General features: G+C 33.7%; 1 protein-coding gene across 3 annotated transcripts in view; it reads left to right on the plus strand.

Annotated features, from left to right (window-relative positions):
* Window positions 1-19,492, plus strand: part of ASPM (abnormal spindle microtubule assembly) — a 70,153-nt gene that overhangs the window by 39,682 nt on the left and 10,979 nt on the right. For 2 of the 3 annotated variants that reach the window (XM_021929062.2, XM_009190955.4), the window contains exons 18-26: window positions 1,914-6,668; window positions 10,938-11,104; window positions 12,915-13,011; window positions 13,828-14,037; window positions 15,071-15,220; window positions 16,338-16,526; window positions 16,990-17,182; window positions 17,292-17,446; window positions 18,905-19,081. In XM_021929062.2, the coding sequence (XP_021784754.2) occupies window positions 1,914-6,668; window positions 10,938-11,104; window positions 12,915-13,011; window positions 13,828-14,037; window positions 15,071-15,220; window positions 16,338-16,526; window positions 16,990-17,182; window positions 17,292-17,446; window positions 18,905-19,081 (6,093 nt within the window). The remainder of the gene's footprint in view (window positions 1-1,913; window positions 6,669-10,937; window positions 11,105-12,914; window positions 13,012-13,827; window positions 14,038-15,070; window positions 15,221-16,337; window positions 16,527-16,989; window positions 17,183-17,291; window positions 17,447-18,904; window positions 19,082-19,492) is intronic. The other variant, XM_021929064.2, reaches the window with a different exon arrangement.

Genomic DNA, 19,492 nt, shown 5'->3' on the forward strand with positions numbered 1-19,492 from the left:
TGCCTTGTTTCCTCCTCTGACCAGAAAACTGGAGATTGAGTTACACTGCTCTACTGCATTATTTCCATGACTGTGCCCATATCTGAAGCAGAGAAACTCTTTTGTAAGTGGAAAAACAAAGTATGGCTCAGGTTATAGTTACTGGGAGAGATGAAGAATTCGGCTGTTAATGCAATCAACCTACGACAGATATCCGTGGTAGAGTAGAAAGAACACTTGATTTTGGTGTAATAATCTAGGTCCTAATATCAATTATTTTTATTTGCTGTGGGACTTCACAAAAAGTTTTGTAACATTAGTGTTCCTTTCCTTAAGTGAAGAAAGAATGCCAACTTACTGTATTTTTGTGAGAATTAAGTGAGAAAATTGTTTGTAATGTGCTCCTTATTAAAAGCTATTTATTTTTAAGAGCTGTATGACAATGGTGGAAAAATTGTTATTTTAATAAGCAAAACTGTTAGGAGAGGAGATGATCTTATCTTCCATGTTATATATCAACATTGATTAACATTTCAGTAATGGAGTGGTAATAGTAATTTAGAAAAAGTGATTATTGAAGTATAAAACAATCAGTACACACTCATTCTTCAATTTCTTAGTTTGAGGATTTTACATAGAAATATCTGTTGGGGGTAGGTGCTCAAAAGAAAAATAATATCTGCATTTCTGAGTACTATTATTGCTTTACTTTGCCCTAATTTAAAACTACTTTATGTAGAGTTTATTGTTTTCAAAATACTTTTGTACAAATAAGTTTGACTGCTGTTGGATAAATATTTTAATTAGTTGTGCATCTCTTCTTGGTAAGAGAAACAATATGTATACAATCATTTCCTGTCAGGTTGAAGAGTACAAACAAAACCTCTGGTAATGTTTAGTAGAGAAAGAAGGCAATAAAATATATAGGAAAAGGGTCAGGAAAAGGGATGTGCATGTTCTCCTTAAGTCTTCTCACCCATGGATAGGTGTGCTTAGGTTAGTCATAGTTGCAAGTAAACTCGATACTGCTATAGGAGAATGAGGTACCCAGTCCCTATATTACTCTCCTTATATGTGAGAAAAAGTAAGATGTAGTAGAGAACAACCTTTCCATGCCACCCCCAATCTTAGCAGTGTTTGGAGTATTTGTACAAAGGAATGGTCTTATTGCTAAAACATCTAGAACTTGACTGCCATTAGCTTGGGACCATTTTAGATACCAGCAACTGGAATTAGCTTGAGAGTTTGTAGCTCTTTTTGTTGAGCCAACACATTGTTGAGTTAACCATTGTAACCATGGCTTTTCAAAAGACAAAAGTTTTGTCATTTCTCAAGTCTTGCTAGAATTCTACTTTTAAGCCATGTATTTATAGTTCTAAATTTGGGGAAAAAAAGTAATTTTATTCTTAATGAAAATAATGACTCTGAGAGTGATCTGGTTCATTTATTCCTAAACTCCTATATTTATATTAATCAGGCCTGTAATGTGATGATGCAGGATCCTTCACATAAAGAGTTTCTAGTCATCATAAGGTAGCTTAGAAACATTGAAATAAGGGGACCATATAAGGCCCAGAAATAAACTCATAGGAAATTACTTAGAATCAATAGATAGCAAAGAATATTTCTATAGTTTTATTTTGACTCTTTTGCTTCTAATATAACATAAACTTGCTTATGTTTCTTATGACTCTGGAATACAAATGCAGTATATAAATATGAGGATTTGGATAGATTTCTGAATTGGCTACAGCTATTTCAATGTAAAAACTAAACTAAAAACAAAGGGGACAAATATCTCTCAAAAAATAATTAGTTTTCTAATTCAGTGTGTTTATTTTTAAGCAGAATGTTAGAAAAATTAGTATTTTCAAAAGTGTTAAATATAGGAAGCTATGCCTATTTAACTTTGTGTCCTTTCTTACCTTTTCCAGGGTTATTGGAGAAGATATTCCACTAGAAAAAGATTTCTGAAATTGAAATATTATTCAATCATCCTGCAATCTAGGATAAGAATGATAATTGCTGTTACATCTTATAAACGATATCTTTGGGCTACAGTTACAATTCAGAGGCATTGGCGTGCTTATTTAAGAAGAAAACAAGATCAACAAAGATATGAAATGCTAAAATCATCATCTCTTATAATCCAATCTATGTTCAGAAAATGGAAGCGACGTAAAATGCAATCACAAGTAAAAGCTACAGTAATATTGCAAAGAGCTTTTAGAGAATGGCATTTAAGGAAACGAGCTAAAGAAGAAAATTCTGCTATTGTCATACAATCATGGTATAGAATGCATAAAGAATTACGGAAATATATTTATATTAGATCTTGTGTTATTGTCATTCAGAAAAGATTTCGGTGCTTCCAAGCCCAAAAGTTATATAAAAGAAAAAAAGAGTCCATACTAACTATCCAGAAGTACTACAAAGCATATCTGAAAGGAAAGATTGAGCGCACCAACTATTTGCAGAAACGAGCTGCAGCCATTCAATTGCAAGCTGCTTTTAGGAGACTGAAAGCTCATAATTTATGTAGACAAATTAAAGCTGCTTGTGTTATTCAGTCATACTGGAGAATGAGACAAGACAGAGTTCGATTTTTAAACCTTAAGAAGACTATTATCAAATTGCAGGCACACATAAGAAAACATCAACAGTTACAGAAATATAAGAAGATGAAGAAAGCAGCTGTTATAATTCAGACTCATTTCCGAGCTTACATTTTTACCAGGAAAGTTCTAGCATCTTACCAGAAAACACGCTCTGCTGTCATTGTGCTACAGTCTGCATATAGAGGGATGCAAGCCAGGAAAATGTATATTCACATCCTCACATCTGTTATAAAGATTCAATCATATTATCGTGCTTATGTTTCTAAAAAGGAATTTTTGAGTCTAAAAAATACTACAATAAAATTGCAGTCAATTGTTAAGATGAAACAAACACGTAAACAATATTTGCATTTAAGAGCAGCTGCGCTATTTATCCAGCAATGTTACCGTTCCAAAAAAATAGCTACACGAAAGAGAGAAGAGTATATGCAGATGCGGGAATCTTGTATCAAACTGCAAGCTTTTGTTAGAGGATACCTGGTCCGAAAGCAGATAAGGTTACAAAGAAAAGCTGTTATTTCACTGCAGTCTTATTTCAGAATGAGAAAGGCTCGGCAGTACTACCTGAAAATGTGTAAAGCAATTATTGTCATTCAGAATTACTATCATGCATACAAAGCACAGGTCAATCAGAGGAAGAACTTCTTGCGAGTCAAAAAAGCAGCTACTTGCTTACAAGCAGCTTACAGAGGTTACAAAGTACGTCAGCTAATCAAACAACAATCTATAGCTGCTCTTAAAATTCAGTCTGCTTTTAGAGGCTATAATAAAAGGGTAAAATATCAATCTGTGCTTCAATCTATTATAAAGATTCAGAGATGGTACAGGGCATACAAGACTCTTCATGATACAAGAACACATTTTTTGAAGACAAAGGCAGCTGTGGTTTCCCTCCAGTCTGCTTATCGTGGCTGGAAGGTTCGGAAACAGATTAGAAGAGAACATCAAGCTGCCTTGAAGATTCAGTCTGCTTTTAGAATGGCCAAGGCTCAGAAGCAGTTTAGATTGTTTAAAACAGCAGCATTAGTCATCCAGCAAAATTTCAGAGCATGGACTGCAGGAAGGAAGCAACGTATGGAGTATATTGAACTCCGTCATGCGGTACTAATACTTCAATCAATGTGGAAGGGAAAAACACTGAGAAGACAGCTTCAAAGGCAACATAAATGTGCTATCATCATACAGTCATACTATAGAATGCATGTGCAACAAAAGAAGTGGAAAATCATGAAAAAAGCTGCTCTTCTGATTCAAAAGTATTATAAGGCTTATAGTATTGGAAGAGAACAGCATCACTTATATCTGAAAACAAAAGCAGCTGTAGTAACTTTACAGTCAGCTTATCGTGGTATGAAAGTGAGAAAAAGAATAAAGGATTGCAACAAAGCAGCAGTCACTATACAGTCTAAATACAGAGCTTACAAAACCAAAAAGAAATATGCAACCTATAGAGCTTCAGCTATTATAATTCAGAGATGGTATCGAGGTATTAAAATTACACACCGTCAGCATCAGGAGTATCTTAATTTGAAGAAGACAGCAATTAAAATCCAGTCTGCTTATAGAGGTATTAGAGTTAGAAGACACATTCAACACATGCACAGGGCAGCCACTTTTATTAAAGCCATGTTTAAAATGCATCAGTCAAGAATAAGTTACCATACAATGAGAAAAGCAGCTATTGTTATTCAAGTAAGATTTAGAGCATATTATCAAGGTAAAATGCAGCGTGAAAAGTACCTGACAATTTTGAAAGCTGTTAAAATCCTTCAGGCAAGTTTTAGAGGAGTAAGAGTTAGATGGACTCTTAGAAAGATGCAGATTGCAGCAACACTCATTCAGTCAAAGTATAGAAGATACAAACAGCAAACATATTTTAATAAGTTAAAGAAAGTAACAAAAACAATACAGCAAAGATACCGGGCAGTGAAGGAAAGAAACATACAATTTAAAAGGTACAACAAACTGAGGCATTCTGTAATATATATTCAGGCTATTTTTAGGGGAAAGAAAGCTAGAAGACATTTAAAAATGATGCATGTAGCCGCAACCCTCATTCAGAGGAGATTTAGAACTCTAATGATGAGAAGAAGATTCCTGTCTCTTAAGAAAACTGCTGTTTGGATTCAGAGAAAATATCGGGCACATCTTTGTACAAAGCATCACTTACAGTTCCTTCAGGTACAAAACGCAGTTATTAAAATCCAGTCATCATACAGAAGATGGATGATAAGGAAAAAGATGCGAGAGATGCACAGGGCTGCTACTTTCATCCAGGCTACTTTCAGAATGCACAGAGTACATATGAGATACCAGGCTTTGAAACAGGCCTCTGTTGTGATCCAACAGCAATACCAAGCAAACAGAGCTGCAAAACTGCAGAGGCAGCATTATCTCAGACAAAGACGTTCTGCTGTGATCCTTCAGGCTGCATTCAGGGGTGTGAAAACTAGAAGACATCTGAAGAGTATGCATTCCTCTGCAACCCTTATTCAGAGTAGGTTTAGATCATTACTGGTGAGGAGAAGATTCATTTCCCTCAAAAAAGCTACTATTTTTGTTCAGAGGAAATATCGAGCCACCATTTGTGCCAAACATAAATTGCACCAATTCTTGCAGTTACGAAAGGCAGCCATTACAATACAGTCATCTTACAGAAGACTGATGGTAAAGAAGAAGTTGCAAGAAATGCAAAGGGCTGCAGTTCTCATTCAGGCTACTTTCAGGATGCACAGAACATATGTTACATTTCAGACTTGGAAACAGGCTTCAATTCTAATTCAGCAACATTATCGAACATATAGAGCTGCAAAATTGCAAAAAGAAAATTATATCAGACAATGGCATTCTGCTGTGGTTATTCAGGCTGCATATAAAGGAATGAAAGCAAGACAACATTTAAGGGAAAAACACAAAGCTGCTATCATAATACAAAGCACATACAGAATGTATAGGCAGTATTGTTTCTACCAAAAGCTTCAGTGGGCTACAAAAATCATACAAGAAAAATATAGAGCAAATAAAAAGAAACAGAAAGCACTTCAACACAATGAACTTAAGAAAGAAACTTTTGTTCAGGCAAGTTTTCAGGACATGAACATACAAAAACAGATTCAGGAACAGCATCAGGCTGCCATTATTATTCAGAAGCATTGTAAAGCTTTTAAAATAAGGAAGCATTATCTCCACCTTAGAGCAACAGTAGTTTCTATTCAAAGAAGATACAGAAAACTAACTGCAGTGCGTACCCAAGCAGTTATTTGTATACAGTCTTACTACAGAGGCTTTAAAGTACGAAGGGATATCCAAAATATGCACCGGGCTGCCACACTAATTCAGTCATTCTATCGAATGCACAGGGCCAAAGTTGATTATCAAACAAAGAAAACTGCAATTGTGGTTATACAGAATTATTATAGGTTGTATGTTAGAGTAAAAACAGAAAGAAAAAGCTTTTTAGCAGTTCAGAAATCTGTACGAACTATACAGGCTGCTTTTAGAGGCATGAAAGTTAGACAAAAATTGAAAATCGTATCAGAGGAAAAGATGGCAGCCATTGTTAACCAATCTGCACTCTGCTGTTACAGAAGTAAAACTCAGTATGAAGCTGTTCAAAGTGAAGGTGTTATGATTCAAGAGTGGTACAAAGCTTCTGGCCTTGCTTGTTCACAGGAAGCAGAGTATCATTCTCAAAGTAGGGCTGCAGTAACAATTCAAAATGCTTTTCGTAGAATGGTCACAAGAAAACTGGAAACACAGAAATGTGCTGCCCTACGAATTCAGTTCTTCCTTCAGATGGCTGTGTATCGGAGAAGATTTGTTCAACAGAAAAGAGCTGCTATCACTTTACAGCATTATTTTAGGACGTGGCAAACCAGAAAACAGTTTTTACTATATAGAAAAGCAGCAGTGGTTTTACAAAATCACTACAGAGCATTTCTGTCTGCAAAACATCAAAGACAAGTTTATTTACAGATCAGAAGCAGTGTTATCATTATTCAAGCTAGAAGTAAAGGATTTATACAGAAGCAGAAGTTTCAGGAAATGAAAAATAGCACCATAAAAATTCAGGTATTTCTATATTTAATTTAAATATAAAAATGTGAGTCTTTGTTTTGACCAATATTTGTTAGAATGTATAAAATGAACTTAAGCCAGTCATAAAGAAAAATACTTAGTTGAGGTGACCATTTATCTTCCAAAGTGGAACATTTTTGAAAGTGGGAAAGGGAACTAGTAAGTCAGCCAAGACAGCACAGAACTGGGATTGTTCTGGCCATGGTCACCCTGTGGTACATTTCAGTGTGGGTTAATTGTAGCACTCTTAGAAGAATTTTGAGAAAATGAGAGCCCTCTTTGGCAAAGTTATTTCTTTAAGTAGAAAATGTAAGCTAAGATGAAATATTATTTGGCATAATATAGGCAAAATAGAGTAACTTTGTTCTTCTGATAATCTATTAACCAGAGCTGCTTAGTGCTTAGCCTATTAGACATACTTTATTCTGAGTGTTTAGTACTTTGGCTTCCAAATCACTTTTGTATTATTTTGTTTCATCTGTTTGCCTAATGTATGAGGAATGTACAGTATTATCTCTTTTAAAATATGAAGGAAGTGATAAAGGTTAAGTAATTTGGCCAATGTTGCACAGAGAGAGGCAGATCCAGGAACTGAATCTAAGTACTGCAGCTATTTCTCTTCACCTGCAATAACCCGGGGCTTAACCCAGATGTAATATGTTCATATCTTGCTGGATTACCGTGAAGTTTAGAAGTAATGTTTTAATTCAAGAAATTCAAGTGTTAGAAATGTGCCAAATGCTGTAGTGGGTGTTATAAATAGACAATGAGTAAGATATACTTAGTTGTTGTCCTCAAGGAACTTAATTGAACAAGAAAGTATAATTATAATACAACATGAGAAGTGTATGTTTCAGGAAACACAGAATGGGAAATCAAGCTAGTCTCCATGATCAGAGACTTCCCAGAGTGAGTAACATTTAAGTTGAAATGTTACACTGAAGCATGAATTGGAAATAGCCAAGTAAAATGTATAGAAGAATATTCCAATTGCAAGAGATAACATGGAAAAATAAAAAAAAACTAGAAACAATAAAAAGTGATATGGGACCAGGTTGGCAATAGAGGGAGTAAGATTGTTGATAGATTTTTAAGACAGAAAAAATTTAGTCTTTATGCTCCAGACAAAATAAATTCTAGAGTTTAAGCAGGAGAAGACGACAGTCATTTTTATTAAAAAAAAACAAAACTTACTCCAGCAGGAATATGGAAGATGGACTGGAAAAAGAGCAAGATTAGAAGTAGGTAGACCAAATGAAAGATAGGCAGTAAGCCAGGTGAGAGTTACAGTTCAGTGTAGGTTTGTGACGATGGGATTGTTAAATTGGCATTGTATACAGCATAAACAAGGAGACAAGCCATGTTGATGGCTTAAGTAACTCTGCAGAGTTACTCCCTCACACCTTGACATAGATAATAAAGAGGGAAGAGCAAGTTTTGAGATTGACAATGAATTCAGCTTGGAGTACATAAGGTCTGAAGTACCTAGCAGGTAACCCCCTTGAAATATCTAGTAAGAAAGTTGACTATGTTTGTCTGGAGTTCAGGAGAGCAGTGTGAGTTTTAGAATTTGATTTGTACAGTATTGGCATATGCTGATAATTAAAGTTCTGGAAATAATGAGATCACCAAGGAGCAATACATAAAATGAGTGAACAAAGAGGGCCTGGGACTTGAGTCCTGAAGAACATCAAAATTCACAGACATTGACAAGAGAATACAACAAGGTGTTAAGAGGGAAAGAAGAAAGCTAAGAGATTATGGTATCAAGAAACCAAGGGTTGAAAGAGGAAAGGAGTGCTCGAATACCAAACACTACCGATAAGTTCACAATTGAAAGGTGTTCACTGGATGTGTTAGTTATGGTTTTATTCACTTGAAATGATTAAATAGCCAAAATAACAATCTTATAAAAATTTATTTTTTCTCTTATATAATTACATAATAAAATTGTTTTTTACACATGTAATTTTTAGCATATGCCAGTGGTCTAAAACTTTACCGCACATTGGAATAACCTGGAGTTTTAAAAAATACTCCTACCTTTAGATATTCTAATTGGTATGGGAAACAACACAAGCGTGGGATTTTTTCAGAGCTCCCGGGTGACTCTAATGAGCAGCGAAGTTTGGGAGCCACTGGGATATAGTATACATTACTAAATACTTACATATATATGTAAATATATATGTAAAATATATATATGAACTTCTCTGTAGCATTTGGAATTTGAGCACACTTTGTTTCCTCTCTCAACCCTTGGTTTCTTGATAATCTCTTAGCTGTCTTCTTTTCTTCTGAACGCCAAGTTGGCTTCTCTAGTCAATGTCCATAAATTTTAATGTTCTTCAGGTGTGATGTGTGTATTTAAATATATGTGTGTGTGTGTGTATATATATTTGTAAGTAAGTATGCATATTTATAAATATATATGCTTATATATATACACACACATATCTATACATATATATAATTTTCTCATTAAAACTTTGTTTTAATGAGTCTCAAAATTCTGTGACAGATTTTTGGTCAAGTTGTTTTCATTGAAAAGTACTGATTTTAAAAACTAGTAACTTAAAACTGCCACAAGCAAAACAAAAATAACAAAGTGATCCACAAAACATTCTCCTTTCCTCTTGAAGGTTTTATGATGCAGTGTTACCATTAACCAGTCTTTTACTGTTACAGTTAAATAACCAACTTAAACAAACAGTTCTGAGACCATTCTTCTACCACTGATTAAGACTAGGGTGGCAGGTATTGGGGATATACATAAATAATGTATTCAGGTTTACATAAAAACCATATACAATATACTCTGATTGAGTTAAGGACATCTCAGAGTAATTTTGACCATATATAATTATTGCATTATCAACTGAATTTAGAACCTAATCTAAATATAAGTTGTGCCTGTAGTATTTGTTGTAGTGCTGCGGGATAATTAAGGAATCAGAGAGACCAAGGGGTTGAGGAGGAATTGTTTAATTATTTAGGTGCACCGACCCAGTCGGATTAACATCCAAAGGACTGAGCCCCGAACAGAGTCAAGCTACCTTTAAGCATTTCATGGGGCGTGGGGAGATCTGTGCAGGGGGAAGCGTATTACAGAAGTGAGAAACAAAGACAGTTATTCATTTAAGATATGTATTACATTATTTCTTACTTTTTAAGGAACATGTTTTACGACTTGAGATTATCTGTCTAGTGACCTTGCAGCTGCACAGCTAGAGAAACAGAGTCTTCAAAATACCTGGGAAAGGGAGAGATAAGGCTCACTATCCACAGAGAGAAAAACAGGCAGTTAATTTTAAAGGACTCCAGCCCTTTGTCTTCCGCTAGGGGATTGGGTTTTCTTACATACAACTGAGTTTTTGCTTACACAGTCTTTAATTTCTTTTAATTCTTGTTCCAGCAGGAATGTTGGAGTCAAATAGACTTGGGTTCAGATCTTGACTCTATCACTTAACAGCTGTGTGCTAACAAGTCCTTCTTAATTTCAATTTTGGTTTTTTTTTCCTTTTTTGTAAAATAGAGATCTTAACCATTTTACAAGCTATTTATAAATATCAAGTAAGACAACTCTGCCACTTAATAACCTGTGTGACATCAACAAGTTACTCAATTTCTCTAGGCCTTGATTTCCTCATCTCTAAATTAGAATTAATAGTATTATCTACCCATGTGATTATAAGGACTAATCTTCTTAGTACTTAGTTCAATAAGTTGTCGCTGTCATGTAAACCTTTAGTCTGCCAGAAGGTTGTCAAAATCAGAAAGTCTGACAGTCCTATCACAGGAGCTCTCAGGATTCTCCTGCAGGCTGAACACAGAACCCAAAGTGAATATGGATTGAGAAGAATTCCTCTTTCTCCCCAGAACCTGCAGTAGGTCAATGTGTTCATTTTCTTTTCGTTCTTCCAAATGGATTGAGGTGATGAGGATAATTCACATCATCTGGCTTTTCAGACATGTGTGTCTTACAATTTATAAATACTAGTTAGGGTTTTGTTAGGCTGGGCTGGCAGCCAGCCATAAGGTATGTGTGATAAAGCACATAATAGGTGTTCACTATAGTAAGCACCACTGTTCTCAGAGGACTCACTACGTGTCAGAGTCTAATAGAGTCATGATATGACTATGCAATTTATTTTTGTCTGCACTAACCTTATTTTAACTGTCTTTATACTGATTTGTCTTACTTACAAAAAAAAAAAAAAAAGGCAACTCATTGCATACTTGTTATATTTATGTATTTAATAGGCTATGTGGAGGAGATATAGAGCCAAGAAATATTTATGTAAAGTGAAAGCTGCCTGCAAGATTCAAGCCTGGTATAGGTGTTGGAGAGCACACAAAGAATATCTAGCTATATTAAAAGCTGTTAAAATTATTCAAGGTTGCTTCTATACCAAACTAGAGAGAACATGGTAATGTATCATAGTTCTGTGGAGAATGTAGTAGTATTTGTGTGTGATAGAGCTAAGTCCTTACATAAAAGTACACTGCCTATTGATTTTTATTTTAAATATTTGTTATGTTTAATGTATATGGTTGGTTTTGTTGATATTTTCTTTATTAAGGAAACAATATATCTTGTACTGTCTTGCTTTTTTGAGATAGAGCATAGCCTTTAATTAATATAATCTACTAAAAATATTTACATATACTGGATTAATTCAGGTTCATAAGGATTAGAGTAAGGACAGAGAGGTGGAAGTTAATAAAACCTTTTAGTTAAGACTCGGTTTTCTTATTAGTGCTTTGGTCCATTTTGTTGGGTGACTTAACTACTGGCAAAATTTGTTTTCTTACTCATTCTTTTTTCTTTGAACTTTGTATTATTCCTCATACTCTTTGTCATTAATGATGAAGACCCTAATTACCAACCTGTCTTATGCTAATTGTATTTCCCTATTCCTCGCTCATTTCTTACACACACATTTTCACAAGCTGTTACCAAATCATCTTTTTTAAAGTTCATAGTATAAGAATTTTTCTTCGGCTCCCAGAATTATTGAATCAATGATGGTTTTAAAGATGGTTTAGGAAAGCACACGAGTGTGAGAGGAATGTTTGGATCAAGCCCATGGGTAGAAGCAGGGCTTAACATATAAAATTGATCGCATGAAGACAGAAGTAGAATGTTGGTTACCTGAAGCTAGGATAGGGAGAAAGCAGGGGTGGATAAAGACAGGCTGGTTAATGGATATAAAAATACACTGAGAAGGAATAAGATTTACTGTTTAGTAGCACAATAGGGCAACTATAGTTAACAATAATTTATTGTATATTACAAAATAACTAGAGGAATAGAATTAGAAGTTTCCTAATACCAGGAAATGATAAATGTTCGAGGTGATAGATATCCCGGTTACCCTGATTTGATCATTACTCGCTATGTGCTTGAATCAAAATATCACATGTAGCCCGTAAATATTTACAACTATTATATAGCCATAAAAATTAAAATTAAAAGGCATATAAAGATACAGTTGCTACTATCAGCTATTAAGGACCAGTATCTAATTTTCCTGTAACAGATGCTGAATTTTACTCAATGGCATTTGGTCTTATTTTCTAACAAACATGGCAAAAAACAAGCTAGTCATTCTACTTTTTCCACAATAACAAGAACAGAGTAGAAAACCTGTCCATTCTCACATTTTGTCTCTTAGCATTATGTTGATCTGTTAAATTTAATCTCTAGCGCTCAGATTTTTTAAAATTTTTCTCCAGTTCTGTTTACAAAATATCTCTACTTAGATATTTTGATGATACCTATCTTTCCTTTCAAATGAAAGGAAGTACCTGATGCTGCTTGTAAATCACATTCTCTTCTTAACCACCTCCCATCTGCTCAAAGACTCACTTGCAATGCAGACTCAAATCTTATATTTTACCATTATTTCTACCATTCCCCCTTTATCTAGTTTTTTGCTAGATCTGGGTAACTATACTTTCTTTTGATCCAGTTCAAAATTCTGTGCCATATTAGAATCGTAGAACTTCGTATTTCTTACCCACTGGAATATTGCCAATTGTAAAACTTCTTTTGTGTGTGTGTGTAAATTCTGATTGTTTGAACTTAACTATGAATTATACTTGCCCACTTTTTTTATTCTGTCATTGCCTTTCTTATATTTTATTCTCTTCTAATAGTTTAAAGGGGGGAGGCAATAAATACTCATTGAATAAGTTAAAGTAATTTGAAATTGCTTTCCAATAACTAATTTTTAGGTTTTTGAATGTGAGAGCATCAGCAATTATCATTCAGAGAAAATGGAGAGCTATACTTTCTGCAAAAATAGCTCATGAACACTTCTTAATGATAAAAGTAGGTATTACAAATTAATTCACTTGCAAATAACTACTTTAGGAAATAGAAAACAGAATGTTTTGTATTTTTTAATTTTTAAAAATAAATCTTTCACTGGGGAAAAAAAAGTGTTTTTAAGGCCTAAGTATGCATTTATTTCACACACATCTATTTCAGTCAATTGAAAATTATATTATCCCATAAAAATACTATTTGCTAGTTTTTAAAAATATATGAGGTATAGGCATACCTTGTTTTATTGTACTTCGCCTTATGGTGCTTTGCAGATATTGCATTTTTTTTTATAAATTGAAGGTTTGTGTCAACCCTGTGTTGAGCAAGTCTCTTGGTGCCATATTTCCAACATCATGTGCTCACTTTGTGGCTCTGTATCTCATTTTGGTAATTCTCACAGGGTGTTATGTAATTGAGGAATCTAAGGTGTGCTATGTTTTGTCAAGCTACAGACATTTTCTGTCATAGCTATTTATGATCACTGTGCTCTTTCTATTGTAGCTAGCATTTTTATTAAATGTGTTTGAGCTGTAATGTTAGTCCTTTTTCCTCTTACAATGAAAAGTATCAAGAGGATGAGAGGGGAAGAGCACTAAGTATCTCTTGACCCTTGACCCTTGGCTTACACCTTCATTTTGGCTATAGACCTATGTGAGTTTAGAAATAATGCTTCATCACCGTTTCATATCTATGAAACATGACATTCTTAAACTATAAATCATAATTATGCCATCTCATTGAGAAATTAAAGAACTTCTAGTGGGTTAGAAATCCTTTTATTTCTACCTATTAATGTTACTTGTAAATTTTTCCTTATAGAGACATCGAGCTGCTTGTTTGATCCAAGCACATTATAGAGGATATAAAGAAAGGCAGGTCTTTCTTCGGCAGAAATCTGCTGCTTTGATCATACAAAAATATATACGAGCCAGGGAGGCTGGAAAGCGTGAAAGGATAAAATACATTGAATTTAAAAAGTCTACAGTTATCCTACAAGCACTGATGCGTGGTTGGCTAGTACGAAAAAGAGTAAGTATTTTCAAGTAGCATATCTCAGTCTTATAAAATGAAAGCACTTGATGTTAAATAGTGTTAAGAAACTTTGGATTTTAGAGAATAATTTCAGAACTAATATGACCATTAACTTGAATTCATTCAGCTGCTAGAAAGGTAAGTGACAAGAGCACTGACCGTCAGATTTTTTTTTCTGTGATCCTAGTCATACTGTGTCTCACAGGTGTTCACCACCAAAGTCGCAAAATAAAATTTCTCCTTTGTAATGAATCTTAACAAAGGAACTGAAAATATGAGAGAGAGGCTCCATATGCGAAAGAGGTTAAATGTTATTCTAGTAGCTTTTTGCCACCACCAAGCAACTTTTGAGGTGTCGCAACCAGAATTCCTGTGACAGCTTCCACATCTTCAGCAAGAGAGAATTCTTTTTAGGGAGGTCATAACATTTAAGCTTACAATATGTGAAGTACTGGCATAGACAAAATAATTTGATTTGAAGTTAAATAGGAGGAATGTTTGTATCTTGTTCATTAAACATCAAGTGGAAGTCTGAAGCCCAACAGCAACTGTAGAAAGCTCCTTCTGCAGAGTCTTATGCTAGAGTTGCACTGTACTATTTAATAGCAGAGATATTAATTCACATAATTTTTTCTGATTTAATATCACCATTTCCAAGAGTTGTGCTTGGAATTCTGTAACCTTTTTTTGAGTTTAATATTTTTACCCTTCTCTAATTAAAAGTACATTGCAAACCTTAACTCACTGTTGTAGGGCAGTCTAGTTGAATTAGATTCTATGGTTATTTAGTAAAGTACCCAAAATATAATTTTGCTTTCTACACTCTGAATTATGATTTACACTATTGGAAATATTGTATAGTAAAATATTGTAATTACTTTGATTTACAATATAAGTAATTGTAATGATTAAAAATTAGTTTATTCTTGCTAGTTTATATAATTTGATGTTGAGGTTATGCAAAAAATAAACACTGATTGATTAACTTAGGAAGCAGATACTTGAATATGCTTTGTTTTTTCACCTTTAGATTTTAGAACAGAAAACGAAAATTCGACTTCTTCACTTCACTGCAGCTGCATATTATCACCTGAATGCTCTCAGAATTCAAAGAGCCTATAAACTTTACCTGGCTGTGAAGAATGCTAACAAGCAGGTTAATTCAGTCATCTGTATTCAGGTTTGCTGCTTCTTTGCAGTAAAACTATAGGACATAATTTTTCTGTTAGAAATTTTTGATACGTAATAAACAATTTCCAAATGCTTTATGCTAAGGTCGTACAACATTTAGCCTTTCACCATATAGCTGTTAGAATGATCTGAGGGTTAGAAATAGATTGATGTTTCATGGCACAGTAATAAAGTTGTGAATTATTGTCTGATGTAATTGTACTCATTTACATTCCTGCCAGCAAAGTCTTGAGGGTACCCTGTTTCTCTACATGCTTGCCAACATGAAGTATCGGAAGACTTTCTGATTTTTGCCATTCTAATGAATGGGAAACAGCATCTCATTTGTTTTTTTTTTTTGGATTTACTTGATGGCTAGAGATTCTAAAATTATATTCTATATGTTGGTTATTCAAGTTCTTATCTGTGTACTTTTCTTAACATCTTTTTTTCATACACTTAGCCCATTTTTCCATTGGATGTTCTTTTTTATTGTGATTTATAGGAGTTCTTTACATATTTTGAAGAAGAATTCTAGTTTATATACATTAACATATATTTACATATAAAATATTCAGTGAAAAAATTGCAGAATGATACATGCAGTTTGGTAGAATTTATATAAATTGTAAAATGAGGACAATGTTGTCTGGGATTAACTATACTCCTGTGCATGTGCGTGCACAGACACATGTTGTCCAGGATTAACTATACTCCTGTGTGTGTGCGTACACAGACACATGTTGTCCAGGATTAACTGTACTCCTGTGTGTGTGCGTGCACAGACACGTGTTGTCCAGTATTAACTGTACTCCTGTGCGTGTGCATGCACAGACACGTTTTGTCCAGGGTTAGCTATACTCCTGTGCCTGTGCGTGCACAGACACGTGTTGTCCAGGATTAACTATACTCCTGTGCATATGCATGCACACACACACACAAGCACCCAACATGGACTGGAAAGGTTTTTACACCAAGTGGAGTGGGGAAGTAATGCCTCTGGGGAAAGCTGAAAGATTTCTTGATATACTGTTCTATTTCTTTCATTTATATATGAATGTATATTTGTATTTTTTTTAAAAAAACCTGAAGTAGAAATGAAAAACAAAAGTCTGTGTTTTAAACAGAGATGGTTTCGAGCAAGATTACAACAAAAGAAATTTATTCAGAAATATAGCATCAAAAAGATTGAGCATGAAGGTCAAGAATGTCTGAGCCAGCAAAATAGGGCTGCATCAGTAATACAGAAAGCAGTGCGCCATTTTGTCTTCCGTAAAAAGCAAGAAAAATTCACTAGTGGAATCATTAAAATTCAGGTAATTGAAATTTGTATAGTTTTAGTTCAAAAATTTAATTTGCAAATCATCTACATGATATCTAATGCTATAAAAACATAGTCACCATTTTAAAAAGCTAATACATTAGCCAGTAGAATAACTCATAAGCTCTATACTACCAAAATTTCATTTCTAAGCTCTTTATTTTCAAATACTCTAGGGGAGGTTTATAATCAATAAGTAAAAAAGTATTTTAACATTTTGAATAGATTTAGACATCTTTGGTCAATAAAGGCTACCCAGTTTACATACAGGAATATTCTCTGTATTTCTGTTTTTGAAAATTGATTTTGCTGTTTATTTGAACTTGAAATTTTAATTGAAATGCATGTGATCATGTCAAATAAATTTACTGAAAATGTTTACATTGTGAAAACATATGTAGATGTAAATAGAAAACATTGGCTATAATCTTAAAATTACTCGGTTTTATCTCTTTAAGGCATTATGGAGAGGCTATTCTTGGAGGAAGAAAAATGATTGTACAAAAATTAAAGCTATTCGACTAAGTCTTCAAGTTGTTAATAGGGAGATTCGAGAAGAAAACAAACTCTACAAAAGAACTGCACTTGCCCTTCATTACCTTTTGACATATAAGCACCTTTCTGCCATTCTTGAGGCCTTAAAACACCTAGGTTAGTTTATGTTCACCTGTTTAAAAAATGTTGTAATAGTACATTATTAGCTAAAAATTCATTTCGTTGCTGTAAATTTACCTGTATGTTATTTTTTTTTTTCTTTCAGAGGTAGTTACTAGATTGTCTCCACTTTGTTGTGAGAACATGGCCCAGAGTGGAGCAATTTCTAAAATATTTGTTTTGATCCGAAGTTGTAATCGTAGTGTTCCTTGTATGGAAGTCATCAGATATGCTGTGCAAGTCTTGCTTAATGTATCTAAGGTAGTTTTTCATTTTATTAATGAGATATTCATGGGTCAACAAATAAGGCCCTGCAAATTAAGTTTGTGTTTACTCATCACTAGGGCTTAAATCTCTAAGTTAAAATTAATTTATGTGCAAGAGTCTTAGGGTGAAAAAAATGTTTATTAACATAAATATAGATTTAAATACCAATTTTTGTGTTATTTTATTTCCTCAGTCTTTATATTAAAAATGATTAAAAGTTATTAAGTACTTACTACGTGCTAGTATTTTTCATGCATTGTTTAATCCTCATAATCATGCTCTACAATAGTTCATATTATTATTCCCATTTTATAGAGAAGAAATAATAATAATTATAGAAGTTAGGTTCCTCCCCTAAGAACCTTAGTGTGATAAGTGGTAGAATTGAATTTGGATTCATTTCTGTCTGCCTTTAGAGGTAGTGGTGTTATCTACTGCATTATATCAAAATAGTATTACCACATTATAATCATATCTAGCAAAGCATGAGAAAGAAAATTATTGCTATAACTTAGTTACTCTGTAACTGTTGATCTGTGTATCAGAATTTGTCTTTTGGCCTTGGACTATTCCAAACTATATTGTATGCAACCAAAGGTTGAAAGATTTCTCTTTCCTACTTAACCTTTCAGTGACAACTTAAAGCACTTTACCTAATATTTTTATTGAGAGGTAGTGGTTAAGAACACCGATCTGAGGCCAAACTGTTTGAGTTTGAATCCCAGCCCAATAGCTTATTATAAGTTACTTAGCTTCTCTGTACTTTACTTTCCCCAACTATAAAATGAGTATAGTAACTACTCAAAACGTTATTGTGAGGATTGAGTTAATATACATTAATACATAAACTTGCCATACAAAGTGTCAGCTATGTTGTTTTGTTATTTTTATCTTAGTATCATTATTTGTTACCATGCATATTTCACTATGAATCTAATAATACAATTAGAAAAACAAGACATGGAAAATATATCCTAGACTTATTAGTATCAAATTTATCTTGTTTCATTTTCGAGCAAGCTCTTCTTCCTCTCAAGGAGCATGTAATAGAGTAACTAATTAGATCCTGCCTTTATCATTATCTTACCTCTGATTAATAATATCACAGATAAGTTATCTTTTTCCTTAGAGATTCTACTAAAGTGGTCTTATCTTTAAAAGTTTGCTTTTATTGACTTCAATATGTTTGTTTTCAGAGGTTTTACATTTGATTTTTTTTAATGTGAAACTTTAGAATTAGGGGGAAAAGATTAAGATTAAAATGTGAATACACATATATGATAGATCTATAAATGATGATATCAGAGCTCTTTCACAAAGTCCTTTGCACTTACTGCAGGCGGTCCAAAAGTTTGGCTATAGGTATGGACTTTTGTATTTTGTTTTTTGGTTGGATTGTTTGTAAATGTATGTGTTTATTACAACTTTTAATTTCATTCTGTTCTCTTCAAGTATGAGAAAACTACTTCAGCAGTTTATGATGTAGAAAATTGTATAGATACACTATTGGAGCTTTTGCAGATATACCGAGAAAAGCCTGGTAATAAAGTTGCAGACAAAGGCGGAAGCATTTTTACAAAAACTTGTTGTTTGTTGGCTGTTTTACTGAAGACAACAAATAGAGCCTCTGTAAGTATTAATCAGTTGCCTTCCTTTAAGATTATTTTTCTGTGATCTTACATCTATGACTTTTATGGTTTTCCTTTAGTAATTATCACTCTAAAATAGGGTTTTATGTGTGTTCAAACCTGCTTTTTGCACTGATAAAATGAGTTTAGGATATATCTATGAATTGTTTCTTTCTGACGTATTAAACTGAATTCTGAAAATAAATTTATTACAGCCATATAAGTAACAATTTCCCATTTACTAGAGAGAAAACTATCCTAGCAAGATAGAAAACCAGGTATGTATAACTTCTTATCCTCCTGTTGTAACCATAATTGTATTTCAAGCTCTTCTACGATGAGACCTCTGAGTCATTCTTTTTAAATGTCACAATTAACATAGGGGAAACCATAGGCCATGATTGGACTGTGG

The sequence above is a fragment of the Papio anubis genome, chromosome 1, assembly GCF_008728515.1.
Source record: "Papio anubis isolate 15944 chromosome 1, Panubis1.0, whole genome shotgun sequence".
Lineage (NCBI taxonomy): Eukaryota > Metazoa > Chordata > Mammalia > Primates > Cercopithecidae > Papio > Papio anubis.